Consider the following 15986-nt stretch of genomic DNA (forward strand, 5'->3'; position numbering starts at 1 on the left):
TATTACACCTCTTTATTTGTCAGTAACTGTAAGTATATGTTCAACATAGTCTTACAACATGCCTTTTGTCAACACAGAACAATGAAGTAACTGAAAAAACAGATCACTCTCTGAGAAAATCCCTTTCTAGTTAAGAATGTCTCTGTGCAGTTTTAGAATGAGTGACACTTCACAGAAGTGGCTCAGTATTCTAAGACGTTTGAGTCAGGGCTCTACTAGATCACATTTTACCAAAGCCTTTTGTTACCAGGTGTATTGGCAACATCCCTCAGCAACTCAAAGAGCAGATCCAAAGTAGGAGGCTGATGTTGGCGGGGACAGTTGGATATGGCAGTTGTTAATTCTTCCAGCAGAATAATCCAGACATTTATAAGGCCTACAAGTCAAGAAATAAAGATTAAAAGCCATGAGTGAGATATTGTACTGATCACAGGTGGAACATGCCCACAGGAAATAATGTAGGCTAAGAAATCAATTAAAGATCATGAACATTTTGCATGTTCACTGTTGCTGTTTAATGGTGTGGGCAGTATCAATTTTTGAAATTATGGTCTCCTTTTCCTTCCCTTTTTATTGAGCTGATCTTTTGTCCTATCCTTCCTCTTCCATGTACATTCTGTTTTGTTCTTTCTTAGTCTACTATTCCCACTAGTCCATTCTCTTTAACCCTGGGGTTTTACAAAAACATTTAATGGAATATTTTACACATCTGCTGCCCAGAACAGTTCCAATTTAGGTTATGCTTTTAATTCAAGATCCTACAGTGACCAGCCATAATTTCACTCCCTCTATTTGGCACCCAAAACTTGAATAGTAGTAATGCCTCATGAAGTATCATCAGACTGCATCACATGTCATCTTTAGATGTTAAGATGGAAGAGTATTAAATGTGGATTTGGGTAGCAATAGAACAAGGCCATCCATGTGGTGGAAGAGCCCAGATAAAAGTAGCTACTGATCTATTGATATCCACAGCCCACCTAAACCACATTAAAAATCAGGAAACAAATGCTGCAAGTTTTTCTGGAGGTCATAGTGCTTTATATGGACTTTAGAAATAAACCAATCAGTTCAACAGATTGCAGGAAGTCTGGAAATATCTTTAAACGAGATATCTTTATCTTCCTAAACTCTAACTTAACACAGACTTTTTTTTCTGTTAAAGGCATGCAGAACCCTACCTTAGGGGGTTTTCACTTCTTTACTTCAACTGTGGTCTAGAAAGTATTTTTGTGTTAGCTCTCAGAAATATATACTGGTTGTAGTATGACTATTAGGATAATAACAAAAATATTGTTCCAAGAGAGGGGTTGTATTTTTCTTCTATATAAACTGTATCTTTTAACATAAAGAAGGTGATGTGACCTGAATGTCCAAGCTCTCTGTGGGCACGTGTATGTAGACAATGGGGAGACAATAAACTATGAAGTTTTTCTCCTCTTTGCTTTCAGCAGCTGGCAAAATTTATGGTGACATGCATAAGAAATAATCAATTCTGCACTTCCTGTTTTCAGTGTACTTACCAGTGTCATCATCAAAGTCAGAAAGGATGCACTCAACACCATCATCACTGCTAGCTGATTGTTCCGGCACTCTTCCGGGCAAGTTAACCAGCCGGCCACTGAGAAAGATGGGTTTTGAGGGCATTTTATAGATTTTGGCTAACAACTGGAGTGAGGGGTAGGGATAGAGAGGGAGAAAAAGAGAAGGAAAGATAAACGTATATGGGAAAGTTTGTAAAGTCTATCACATACGACATAGGTATGTAAATAAAATAGCTTTCATAGCTATGGAAGCAGCATAATGTCAGGATTTGTTCATCCAGCAATAGTGTCAATGAAAAACATTTCAACAGGAATCTTCTTTTCCTTGACAAGTAAGGGATTGGGAGGGAAAAGAGAGAGAAAAGCAATTTAAGTGCCTCATCTTTGAGAAGGGACTCTCAGCAAGACAAGAGGGCATGGTCTCAAGTTGTGCCGGGGGAGGTTTAGATTGGACATTAGAAAGAATTTCTTTACGGAGAGGGTGATCAGGCATTGGAATGGGCTGCCCAGGGAAGTAGTGGATTCTCCATCCCTGGAGATATTTAAGAAGAGACTGCATGTGGCACTCAGTGCCATGGTCTGGTAACTGCAGCAGTAGTGGATCAAGGGTTGGACTTGATGATCTCTGAGGTCCCTTCCAACCCAGCCGATTCTATGATTCCTTCTGATTTGTGAAAGACAAATGTTACTAACTGATTGCACTTCTGACCATCAGCTGTAGAAAGAATATTTTGGAGCTCTGAAAGACTAAGAAAATACTAATGAAAGGACCTCTATAGATTGACTTCATGTCTTCGTTGCCTGGGTTGTCCATTACACAAAAAATACAAACTTTTCAGAATTGTGCTACAGCTGGGATGCTGCCAATATTTTACCAGACCTCCCTAAAATAAACCATGTATTTTCAATATACATATTGGATTTCTTTCAGTCATGCCTGTTTTTCTTCTACTGGCAAGTTGGCAAGTTAAAAGACACAACATAAAAATGGCTGCTTCTTTTAAAGAGGAAAAAAAAATTCTCCCTCACTGTGAACTGGATTTTATAAGGATGAGGAAGAATGATGTGATGCACATAATGTATAGAAAGAACATACATTAGATCTAGACATAAATATTCATAAATTTTTTTAGGTGAACGAAATAGCAAGTACAGTTTGACACATCTGCTGTTTATTTTTCTGAGCTGCCTTATTCTTTCCTTCTCCTCTGTGTAATAAATCCACCCATTATCTCTGAGTTTAGATACTAAGTACTTTCAGCTACCACAATATTCTTTATTGTGCATTTGTACTGTACTCAGAAACAACAAGAGACCTTCAGCTACTACAGAAATAAATATCATCATAAAATCAAACAAAAACATCCTAATAACTTAGGATAACAGTCTGTGGTGTGTTCAAGGAGATTAGAGGAAACATGCCAGCATTCCAATTTGCCCTGAGCTTCAGATGTTTTCATGGTAAAGATAAGCTGCTGCTGCTGTGTTTTAGAGGATGTCAACTGTTGCTCTTAAGATATGTAAATTCTCAGGGTTTGGTTTTATTTCTCCTTCACTCCCAAAACTGTTTACATTAACTAAGTAACAATGAATGTAGCTTTAAATATGCTACCGCTAGGTTTTGAACATGCCCATTTCCTCACCTGCTCCTTGGGTCTGAGTGTATTCATCTCCTCAGTTTTCCCACTGTTAGCTGGCCTAGAAGGTATGAAATTCCTTAAAATCCCCACTCTCCACCTGGCAGTGCAGGTCATTACTATTAGGCTAACCACATATTCTGTTGTGTTTATGTGAGCCAGCTAACCACTGATGCAAAGCCTGAGGATTAGAACTGTTTCCTAGGCCAGATTGGTACCTGTGTAAGATTGTTCATCATACCTGAGAACATCTCCTGAGGTAATCAAGAGCAGGAAGGCACAAGTCTGTAGATGCAGATCCTGATCCTGGCACACAGTCACCCATCTCCTTACAATCTACTTCCCCTGGGGATAGGAAAAGCAGCATTAGGAAGGACAGAAGAGAAACAAACATATCATTAATTTTCTTTTTTCATTCACTGTGTTCTAATGTCTGAACAGAATCAAGAAAACATCAGTTGTTTAATCTTACAACAACCAGATGATTCTCATACAAACAATACAGTAATAATGATCACAGTTTATACATTGACTTTTATATGAATAAATACTTTAATAAATATATTACTTTTAATAACTCTTTAGTGGAGTCTTTGGGAGTTCTTGTATCTTGCAATCATCTTACACTGTCTCCACTCTACTTTTTTCCTATGGGTGTATGAATCACTTGCTCATATTCACCCTTTTCTCAACTAATATACTCATTTTTTCCTATTCATTTGCACCCCAGTGCCCTAGGAAATTCTTCTACCATAAGTTCTTACTTTTAGTTTATTTACTCTTTAATTAACAGCATTTTGCATTTTGTAATACAATATTTCCTTCTGCTATCTAATTCAGGTGTCAAGCTCTTACAGTTTCAACTGCATGATGCTCTCAGGCTCTGCTGTCTCAGTATTATAGGTATTACTAATTCTGTGGCACCAGCAGACTCCTACTTTTAGGTCAGCTTCACTAAGGGTACTAAATAAGCAGATCAGTTTCAAGCCATCCTGTTGCAGAACTTCTCCCTGGATAATTCCATTCACTCCAACATTTTCCCTATCTGTACAGTCTGCTTTCCTCTGCTCCCAGGTAATGTTCTGCCCACCCTACAATACTTGGTTCACAACCACTTTTCCAGTTTAGCCAAATACTTCCCATTCAGTGCCAACTCTAGCACGGGTTTAGGAAGGGCAGCTCCTGCCTGACCAACCTGATCTCCTTTTATGATCAGGTGACCCGTCTGGTGGATGAGGGGAAGGCTGTGGATGTGGTCTACCTGGACTTCAGCAAAGCCTTTCACACCATCCCCCATAGCATTCTCCTGAAAAAGCTGTCAGCCCACAGCTTGGACAGGAGCACCCTGTGCTGGGTTAGGAACTGGCTGGAGGGCCGGGCCCAGAGAGTGGTGCTGAACGGGGCTGCATCCAGTTGGCGGCCGGTCACTAGAGGTGTCCCCCAGGGATCAGTATTGGGCCCAGTTCTGTTTAATATCTTTATCGACGACTTAGACGAAGGGATTGAGTCCATCATCAGCAAATTCGCAGATGACACCAAGCTGGGAGGAAGTGTGGACCAACTCGAAGGCAGGAGGGCTCTGCAGAGGGACCTGGACAGACTGGAGAGTTGGGCTGATTCCAACGGGATGAGCTTCAATACGGCCAAGTGCCGGGTCCTGCACTTTGGCCACAACGACCCCATGCAGCGCTACAGGCTGGGCACAGAGTGGCTGGAGAGCAGCCAGGCAGAAAGGGACCTGGGAGTCTGGATTGACAGGAAGCTGAACATGAGCCAGCAGTGTGCCCAGGTGGCCAAGAAGGCCAAGGGCATCCTGGCCTGTATCAGGAACAGTGTGGCCAGCAGGTCCAAGGAAGTGATTCTGCCCCTGTACTCAGCTCTGGTGAGGCCACACCTCGAGTCCTGTGTCCAGTTCTGGGCCCCTCAGTTTAAGAAGGATGTAGAGGTCCTGGAACAGGTCCAAAGGAGGGCAACCAGGCTGGTGAAGGGACTCGAGCACAGGCCCTATGAGGAGAGGCTGAGAGAGCTGGGGCTGTTCAGCCTGAAGAAGAGGAGGCTCAGGGGAGACCTCATTGCTGTCTACAACTACCTGAAAGGAGGCTGTAGCGAGGTGGGAACTGGACTCTTTTCACAGACAACCTTCAACAAGACAAGAGGGCATGGTCTTAAGTTGTGCCAGGGGAGGTTTAGGTTAGATATTAGAAAGAATTTCTTCACGGAGAGGGTGATTAGGCTATGGAATGGACTGCCCGGTGAGGTGGTAGATTCTCCGTCCCTGGAGACATTTAAAAAAAGACTGGATGTGGCACTCAGTGCCATGGTCTAGCAACTGCTCCGGTGGATCAAGGGTTGGACTAGATGATCTCTGAGGTCCCTTCCAACCCGGCTAATTCTATGATTCTATGAACTCTGAAGTTTCACTAAAAGCTTATATACATTAACTTTTTATTGCCTTTAAAGATATTCCTCTCATAAAGCCCACAAGATAAATATTAAATCCTTTTATTAAATCCTAGTTTATTCTTTCAGTACATTTATTTGCTTTTCCTATGCCCTTAAATATTCCCTCCATCATTTATTTTAAAGTTTTGTCTACTTTTGAGATCAGTCAAGTCACCCAGTGAAATTTGAATCTTTTGGTTTTGTGCTAAAATGCACATAAACTGTACTTTATTTGCTTTTACTCAGTACTGACTTATCCCATAGCTGTACTATCTTTAATAATAATTAAAAAAAAAGATCTTGCTTTCTGACATATAACCATAAAGCTGAAAAACTTATCTCATGAAGGCATGAAGACTAAAAAATACTAAAGACAGGCTTTTAAGTTCTCCAGAAGGAACAAGAATTACTTCTACTGGTACTAGACACACAGTTTTGTTTCTCTTTTGTGGTAATAATTACAATTCCCATTTGTCATCAGAGGCTTAACTCTACTCCTGTTTAAATGGCTGGTAAAATAGCTTAATGAAATGAGAGTATCATTAAAGAGTTGATCTGTTGCATTTAGATGCTTCATTTAAATCAAAGAGAGTCACTTACATACCTGTGCACCTCTGTGAAATAAGATATATATTAAAAAAAAAAACAAGCTCCATTTTACCAGTCATTAGAAGCTTTGTAATTTAAATAATAAAAAAAATAAAATCAGTGACACAGTTCAATGAAAAGTGTCAAATTCTAATGATCAAGGTAAGCCAGGGAACATGAACATGTGGGCTGAATGACCCCACAGCATTTGCATTTGTCCTGATGTTTGGTGAAACATCACAATTACTCTACAGAGTCGACTTGACATGCCTGGCCTCCACTGCCTTCAGTAGCACACAAAACCCCCTCATCCTGGGGACAGGATGTTGTTAGCTGCAATGCTCATCAATGAAGGTTCAGCAGTGAGCCTCCACTGCATATGCCAAACTACTGCTGCTGAGGTGGTAAAGGGTAAAAAAGAGATGTGGTTTCCACCACTAAATGTAAAACATACCCTGTTTTGTTGCAGACAATCATACTGTCACTGGAACAATGCCAGACCATTTCTGAAATGGTTTTTGGGCTTGGTGTGTTTTTTTTTTTTTTTATTAAACAAATATAAGGAAGTCCTGATGCAAATGAAGATGAAATGAAGCAGACATTTAATAGCGAGATGCTTTTTTGCTACTATAACAACTTGAAGAATTGAAAACATTAGAAATGTTTCTGAAATAATGCCTTGGTCTTGTTTTTTTTATTTTTAAAGGACTCTGGACCCAATTTTTTTACTGCTCCTCTCTTCCCTACCACACTATGTATGACAGAACTGAATTCTTCTCTTCTGCAGGATCAAGTTTGAGATATCATGACTTGAAAGGACAAAAGAAAAATAAAAATACTTACCCAGTCCTTTTACAAACTTCATAAGGCACATAATATAACTGGTGGCAGCATTGGCAAAGACCTGGATGCTGTCTGTGTTTAGAAATGCTTCAAAGACATCAAACACGGGAGCCTGGCATTTCCCTGTGGAAATAATAAGATGAGAACCTCCACCCCATCTCTCATAAAAGTGATTTTCCAACAGCTCTTCATCAATTTAATTGAATCTGTAGAATCTCTTCTATTCTGGGCAGAGACAGAACTTATCTTAGAAGTAAAACTTTCTCTTGCTCCTCAGGTAACTCATGTAGCCTTCCACAGGAATTAATACAGAATCCCTCCTTTGCCCTACCTAACTATGAAAAACACCAGCTTATGCCTGCCCAAATAGTAAGGGAAGCTTTGAACTCATGAACTCAGATCCCAGGCTAACACTGTTAGGTGGAAGTTCTTGGTTTGGTTCTTGATAACTGCTAAGGTGACAAAAGTCACATATAAAACTTTTCTGTCTGTGCAGCAACAAAATAACCTTGCTGTTCCTAAGGAGATTATCATCTTTAAAAGGTGTATGTATTTGCCTTTTTGCCATCAATCCGAACAGATCTGAAAGACAAAATTTAAGAGGAAAACCATATCCCCTACTCATGAGTTTTAACACTTAAAAATACCTTCTCATGGAACAAAAAACATATTAAAATAATTTTCCCATATTACCCAGTTACCATAAAAGCAAAGATCCCTAGGAGGGATGCAGAATAATTGTTACAGCAAACCTTTGTAATTGTAAGCAATTTGAAGCCTTGTGATTAAGTGCCTAGACAAACACTTGTCTTGATCACCACACTACACTGATGTGTAGGAGCAATAGGTTTCACTCAGTAAGAAAGAGAGTCCACATGAGATGTGGTTGTATACAGTATGTTTTCCTTTTTCTAGCAGAACAGTGACAAGCACGAAGCCAAACACAGTACTCCCACACCACTGTTTTGCTCAAAATTACCCAAGAAGATTTGAAACATTTCTTTCTGATTCTACTCATCCTCCAGAATCTAGAAGATAAAATGGCAGAACAGCATCTCTGCTCTCCTTCCCACCACAACTAATAAGAGAGATACTTCAGTACAGTCCTGTAGTGTTGCAGTAATGTTGCATTGTGACTGCGAAGTGCCACTGTTCATGTAGGGCATTTAAATGCACTGAGTTAATTATTGTAACCACAAGGGACAGATCAAAAAAGTCAGGACAGTAAGTCCTTACCCATAGAGTATTCTCCTACAAGGTACTCTTTAACCTCTGACTTGCTGCTGTGTACTGTTTCCAGGGCACTGAACAGGGGTCTCCATCCTGACTGGATCTGGGTAGAACACATTTCTACCAATTCTCCTATAGAAGTGACCACCTGCGGACATTGTAGGAGAGATTTAAATACAATAAAAAGCAGAACTGATACATAGATGGACCTTCAGAAGGAATGTGGATGGCTTTAAACAAATTCTTGGGTATCATTATGTCAGCCTAAAATTTATTATTTTTTCTTAGAAAATAAAAAAAGTCTTATTTAATTTATTTAATTGCTTTAAAGCCAGGTGTACTGTCTCTGGGCTCTACCACAATGCTGCATTGGGTAGGCAGAGTTCTCTTAACTCCCTGAAGATGATGAAAGGGCACTGTTCAAAGGGACTTTGGGAGATACTCTGAAGTGGACCGAATATACTCTGGAGACCATCGTTCTTATGAACACGGTAGGCCAGATACAGACATTTTGATTGTGGATTACTTGCCTGGTCTTGGACATCCTCATCACACAGCTCTAGCTGCATGATACGCTCAAAGGGACGGAAAAGTGCCTCATTAAAGTGAAAATGAGAAGGCTCGTTCCAGTCCATCAGCACTTCAGTGAGGATATCGTGGATGAAGGAGACCGCCTTCCGAGATACGTGTCTCTCCTTGTGACAGGCAGCCTGCAGGGAAAGGAGGACTATTAGAGTCTGTTCAAACAAAAAAATTGCTTCTAGTGAGACACTTTTAAGGGAGGCAAGCACCTTGTGCTGCTGAACCCCCAAAATCACTAATGTGACAAGGGACCCCAGTGCAATGAAAATGGGAGAGCCAATACTGCCAAAGAAATGGATGAATGAGGCTCTGGGCTGCCTGGAGTCTCACAGATGCATAAAGGTTTGCTTACAATTCAAAAAGCACAGAGCTCAAAATCAATAAAATAAATAATAAAGTCCACAGAATAAAACTTACGCAAAATGTTGTCTTTTTTTCTACTGTGTTACCATTTTCCACCTCAAAAAGGTAGTTTCTGCATATATTCACCATACCTATCTATGCATGTATAAATGTCACTTTTTATTTGGCTCTTTATGGAATTTAAAGTGAGAAGGTTCTCATCAGTTTTGGAAGAGCTATTAAAAAACTAAACACCAATAAATCTAGATATAAAGTTAGTGCTTTGAGCACCTATGCAGATCATGCTAAATTCTTTCCTCCTTCCCCGTAGCACCTCATGTGCACTGAAGTCAACAAAAAAGACTGACCAGCCCTGCATTCTGAAAACATGAAAGGTACTTGAGTTTAAACTTGTTTGGGATCTTAAAAGACTTTAAAATGTTCAAAACATGGATAGTATTCCAAGTGGTCTTAGGCTGCCATCCAAAGGCAAGTGAGACACAAGTTTTCAAAATAAGGGGCTCATAAAGTACAAACCAGAACTATTCTCTGCTATTTCTACTTCACTTAGAAGGATTTCATTGAGAATCCCCAATATCTGAATTCTGTTCTAAGATAGTCTATAGATTTGATATGGCAATTTACTGAACAGCTCATCTTAAAACTCCAGAGAAGCAAGCTCCCAGTAGGCCTCAGCAGATGACACCAGGTATCTCACCAAGCAAAACAAAGTACTGCATGTTTATTGATAATCAGTGATACAAATCAAAAAAGCTCTGACAAGTCATGACACCAGCATTTCACTGAAAGTCTGGAGGAAAAAAAGGTAAGTTTCTATGACTGAAATCCATTTTGTGGCTGCTATTGGCATGTCACTGACCAAGGCTCACAAGCAAGGAGAAGGCAAGATGGTGCCACCATCATTCCAGTTGAGTTTGCTTTATGTGCATTCGTCCATGGGAAGACTTGCAAGGATGCAAACCTTGACTAGGAAAATAGGTAGACATAGACTTTTGCAGTAGGTTCATTCTGTGGTGAAAAAACCTCAAGCTACCCTAAGTAAGAGGTTTAACACACTCTCCTTGGACCTTCCCTTTTCAGTTACTTAGAAGTGCACTCCTCAGTGTCAGTATTACAACATATGACATGTTATATACAATACCCCAACAGGAGCATAACCAGATTTTACAGTGCTGAGGGCTGATATACATTTTAAGAGCTATTAAGCCTTCTCCAGCTTTCTCAGCTTTACCATCTCTTGCACACATTCCCATTTTCTCCCTTGCTCCTACCTCCACAAGGTGAGGAGCCACCAAGCTCCAGCAGCGCATGAGGTGAAGCAGCGGGCGAGATTTACTCCTTACTATTCTGAGCATGACATCACCAAGTCGGAACAAGTGAAGTGCACTTCTTCTGTCCTGGGTAGATTTTACTTCACCTACAAGAAAGTACAAGAAAATAAATGGGAGCTTAATAACAGCAGCTCCTCCATCTCTAGATGTCTATACTGAATTTAAATCAGGTTAGAAATTATTAGTATTAAGTCATGGGGGACAGGGAGAGTGGTGGAATAAAAAAAAAATTAACCAATGTAAAACATAGCCTATGTCTATGTGGGTTAAAGAAAAGGAGATACACCCAAGTTTTAGAAACAACTTATTGGAAACACTTTATTTTGAGCTAAGTGATATTTTTTGCAAACATTTTAAAGGCAAAAGTTGCAAAGTAGTGCAGGAAAGTAAAGCAAGGAGTTAAATAATTGGTAATAAGACCCAGAATAAAGTTGCAAAAAACTTTGGTGACATCTACAGGAAAGAATGTAAAATGCAAATTAATGGTTTTGGTTTGTACTTTTGTATTTCTTATAAAGCAGGGGATAAGAAGTAAAAATGTGATGAAATATTTTTCTATTCGTCAGCCGTAATACATATTGTTTCCTATTGAAAGGGATTCATATTCTGTTGCTCTTATAACACTTGCAAAGGCACTTTATTATCTCATACAAGATATACTGGTGCTTTTATGTCTAACCGATATAATCAGGGGGCACACCACTTTTAATATATTAAAAAAAGCAATTAATTTCCCATTGTCACATTGACAATTTCAGTTGTCACATTGAAACTGATCAAACTGGAGACCCATACCAGACACAATCCACATCTGCCACAGGACAGAACGAAGCCCATGCGACTAATGTAACTTCTAAAGGCACAGTACCAAGTTTAGAGAAATATCTCCCAATCCTTCTGCTCTATTTGAGACTATTTTGACAGAAATAAAAACTTAAAGGCTTTTTACTGTAAGGCATATGCTCCACTCTGCTGTGGAAAAGCAAGCATGAGAAATCCCACTGCTTTATCTAACAGTGAACAACAAAACAGTTGTTTGCTATCATCTATTTTCTGAACAATTCTGAGGCTATCCCACTGTTAAAATGCCTAACCTAGAGTCCACTGTCTTAGGTCTACAAAATGAATGTCCTCATAATTGTTTCTTAGCAGGGGTGGATATGGTCCCTGTCCTAAAAAAAACCCCAAAAGACTCAACCTTTGACTCTGTAGGAATCAAAGGACTCCTACAGAAAGATCTTATTAGACTAAATTCTGTGTTTTATTTTTACCTTGATATTTCAGTTGGAAAAATGAAAACTGTAGGGATACAAAGCAAGTCCTGTAAGAAGTACAGTTGCACATGAAACACAGAATTCTGTAAGGGAACTTCAGACAATTTACCTGGCATTGCTAGGGAGTAATCAACCGTATCTGTCACTGAATGGAAAAGCTGAGCCTGAGAGGCCTTCTTGAGCTGGTAGAGGAAGCCTGCCAATGCCATCAGGTTTAACTTGTCAGCAGCATCTTCAAAGAGCCTACGAGTGAAAGAACAGAATCCAAATGAGAAAAATAATGAGACGAAGACCTACATGTGTAGGTAAGAGGAAAACCCTTATCTGTATATAGCTGCTATGTGTTGCTTTTAGTGACACATAAAGTTACTAAGGCCTTTTTCACTTATACAGTGCTACAGAAAGATTTTGATCCAGAAGCTCTATTAATTGGTGGGTGGGAAGTAGTGCTGTAGGACCAACTAGAACCCTTCCAAGATTCAATTGCAGTACTAGAACAAGAAGTCAATTTTTCAAGGAATCAGTGCTTCCCCATTAGTATATATTAATGCTACAAGCAGTTTCTGAAACAGTATTAAAAAAAAACAAAACAAAAAACTGTGAGAATATGCCCTGTCTTCACAATACAGATCAAAGCTTCATTAACTTTAGAGTTACAACAATTTGCTCCATCTGAAGTTACAAGTCCTTACTCAAAAACCAAACTGAAGTCTTAGAGCTGAAGTTGCTGTCCCTGAACTGCTATTTAGGACTATAAATAAAAGTTGTTATTTACAGATGCAATGAGCTCTTAAGATTTCAGAGTTTTATATGTATCCTTAAATCAGTACACTTATGCTTACGTAGGAGGTGGGTTTCACAGAGATCACAGTGAAATTTCATATGGTGTGGCTGTAACTTGACACAAACTTAATTTTCTGATATTTCTTTTCATCAAAAACTGTCTATAGTCCTGGAAAACTAGAGATGCAGTCATAATGACATTCACACTGAAGTAATAGTGCAGAAATCAAACACACATAACTAAAAATTACAGCACTGCTATTCTCTAATTATCAGAACGAAGTTGTATTGTGAGCTTCTTGAATAAAAGGTGCTTTCCATGCACAGTGCCAAACTGAACTCACTGTGCATTTCTTTTTCCTCTGAATTCACAAATAATGCCCTCCTATGGGCAGAGGTCAAGAATGCAAAATGTCAATTGGAGAGAAAGGGTATTACAGAATAACAGAATAGTCATTATTAGAACAATTTGCATGCATTAGAAACATGCAAATCCAGGAAATTTTTAACTCTAGCCTGGGGTGCCAAAGGCTAACAGAAATAGTGAAAACATCTTTGACATGTCAGCCTGCAGACTGTTGCAGGGACATTTAACCCAGCCATTCTGTGATCATGTCCCTTCCTCCCTCTGGGCATATCAGGGCAGTCTGACAAACTGTCAGGACAGGACACCCACTTATTTTGTCTGCTTTAATGAACACAACAGGCTCATTTATATTCAAGCAATAAATCCACCACTACCAGAACACACTTGATTTAGTTGGCATATTCACTGATATCCACAGACAGACACATTCAGCTCAGAACCTGCAGGTACCAGGGCAGATGCAAGATGCAAGATGCAGAAAACCATGTGTTTCAGGAACTGCTGGTTGTGACACACACACAGCTCTCTTGTAAAACTCAACTTAAGCAAGTGGCTGCAACAAAGATCAGGCCCCAGTGCACCACAGAAAGGTCCATTTTTGTTGTTTTGGGAACAGGGATTCTGGTTCCTGACAATACCGCTTTTACCTGTCTGCTTGTGTGGAGAGTGTGAGAACAGCCTTGGCAGCACTGGTCCCACACAGCAGGCTGCCTCCACGGAAGTCAAAAGGTCTGCCCTTGCTGCTCTCCTTGATGAGTTCCTGGATAGAAACTGGCTGAATGACAGGATTGCTGCTGAGGGTGGTGTCCTGCTCAGGTGTCGGTGCCTGGGGAGTCTCCCCAGGCTCAGAGTCTGGGTGCAGCCCTCCGGGCACCTGCTGTGACTGGGTGATGGTAAGGGAGGGCTGGGAAGCACCATCACTGAAGTGGGTGTGCTCCAGTGTGCTGATGTACTCACACACTCTGAGAACAAACAAGAGAAGCAAAAGATGAATATTATCCTCAAAACGACATCTCCTCCCCCCAGTAGTCACTAGGCTCACTGAAGAAACACTTGGGTCTCTACTCCAGAGGTGAATCAGAAGGACAGTACAACTCTAGATCATTGTCTAGTAACTGCAGCAGTAGTGGATCAAGGGTTGGACTTGATGATCTCTGAGGTCCCTTCCAACCCAGCCAATTCTATGATTATATGATTCTATGAATGTGAAAAGCAACTTACACAGAAACCTGATGCTGATTCTCAGGCACTAATTTCTACAATCTCTAGCTCTCAGACTACACACAGACAACCTGTCTTCTTACATCCCTTTGTCTCCCCTCATGCTTTGGTAGCAAATATTTTAATAGTCAAAAAAACATATTTGGGTTCCTGGGTCTGCCACAGTCTTCTGGTAATTTGAAAGTTCCTCAGTGTTGATTTTGTTTCTGAATAGTGGTGGAAAACAGCATTGTTTTTTTCTCTTACAGACACTGGCAATTAATTCACTCTGACACTGTTTATAAACTCCAAGACCATGTAAAGTCCATTTTCTCAGTCAGTTACTTTAAGGCAACATGGTACAAATTCTGTTTATTTTGGGAAAGATGGTGAGTACCTGAATACATGAGGCCAACAATCCTGATTGTGGCTTCCCATCTCCAGGCCCACGTTAAGTACTGCATCCATACACAAAACATGAGCAGTATGCAGGCAGACTCCCTGCACTTTTCCCATCTGCTCCAGTTTCTGCTCCACTTTCTGTTTCACTGCAGCATGAAAAAATAAAAAGAAAAGAAATGCAACAGATTCTACAGCTTTTAGACAAACACTCATTTGTGTATAGGGTGATGGCAAAGGTATATGGTTTGAAAGCTATAAGGAAACATGGATTTTACACAAAAAAACAAATCAGAAAAACTAATTTCTTCCTAATAAACATACAGTAGTTTTAAAATTAGAATCCCTTTTGATTGATCTTATATGCATGAAAAAAAAAATAAAAAAATCAAAGCCAAATTGACACCTTCCACTGCCAAAATCACATCTTACTGCCCACAGAACAGATGCAGATTGCTATTGATATTATATGTTTCTCTTTGGAGCTGGAGGGATGGGTATTATTTATTTGTACCACAACCTCCTTTGCTATGGCAGAAAAAAAGTTTGTGGATATCACTCTATTTCCATACAAAAGGTTCATCAAAAAGCTTTTGTCAATGGATCTTCATGTCAAATCAAAACTAATCCTGAGATGAACTACAAACATTTGGACCTCCTTTTTCCTAAGTATCTCTGGAAAGCTTAGTTTTCATGCTGCCTTGGAATGGGAAAAATATTTGGAGCTTTTCAAGCTTTTGTAAAATAGCTCAATTGGACTCTGGCCACCACTACTGCCTCCTTTTTGCTTCAGTGTGGCCCAGCCAACTCACTTCAGTCATATCTAGCAGAGTGGTCAAAAGCTGGTTTGTGCTCAGGCCTACTTAGCTTTGTTTCCTCTACTGGGACACCAAACATAAGTGCCAAGCAGGCTTTAGTTTTGTTATGGACTTGATGTTATCAGACACATTTTATGTGCCACTGGAGACTTCCACTGGGTTTGAAGTAGTGCTATAGAGATGCAGAAACTTTTACATGGTACACATATATATAATTTTTTAATTCTAGCTTCATTTAACCTGATTCAGAAACAATTCTAAGTATCTGATGATGACAAAAGACAGCCAAGGATGTATACAGAAGACAGGGAGAAGGACGAAAACTCAGCTTATATTACCAACCAACACGTAAAAAATATGTGCTAATATCACAAGGCTTAAAAAGTGTCCATTTAAAAAATGCTGCTGGCTTATCTGTTGTTCCACTGATTTGAGATCTATATAAAACATAGTGTGACAATTTCAAGAACCTAGGACAGGAGGACATGTGCTGAAGCCTCTAGATACACATCCCATATGCCTACAAGTTGAGTGGTGCACAGAAGTGACATTGCCCTCTGTCCTCCTCCTATGTGTAGCAAATAC

The 15986-nt window shown here is 39.8% G+C and overlaps 1 protein-coding gene across 7 annotated transcripts in view; it reads right to left on the reverse strand.

Annotated features, from left to right (window-relative positions):
* The window catches only part of ARFGEF3 (ARFGEF family member 3), an 87290-nt gene that overhangs the window by 16938 nt on the left and 54366 nt on the right, over positions 1 to 15986 (reverse strand). For all 7 annotated transcript variants that reach the window (XM_030447873.1, XM_030447872.1, XM_030447871.1 and 4 more), the window contains 10 exons: positions 14582 to 14732; positions 13632 to 13946; positions 11944 to 12077; positions 10501 to 10646; positions 8815 to 8994; positions 8291 to 8432; positions 7055 to 7177; positions 3423 to 3526; positions 1524 to 1668; positions 248 to 376 (listed from right to left, as the gene is read on the reverse strand). In XM_030447873.1, coding sequence (XP_030303733.1) covers positions 248 to 376; positions 1524 to 1668; positions 3423 to 3526; positions 7055 to 7177; positions 8291 to 8432; positions 8815 to 8994; positions 10501 to 10646; positions 11944 to 12077; positions 13632 to 13946; positions 14582 to 14732 — 1569 coding nt within the window. The remainder of the gene's footprint in view (positions 1 to 247; positions 377 to 1523; positions 1669 to 3422; positions 3527 to 7054; positions 7178 to 8290; positions 8433 to 8814; positions 8995 to 10500; positions 10647 to 11943; positions 12078 to 13631; positions 13947 to 14581; positions 14733 to 15986) is intronic.

The sequence above is a fragment of the Calypte anna genome, chromosome 3, assembly GCF_003957555.1.
Source record: "Calypte anna isolate BGI_N300 chromosome 3, bCalAnn1_v1.p, whole genome shotgun sequence".
NCBI lineage: Eukaryota > Metazoa > Chordata > Aves > Apodiformes > Trochilidae > Calypte > Calypte anna.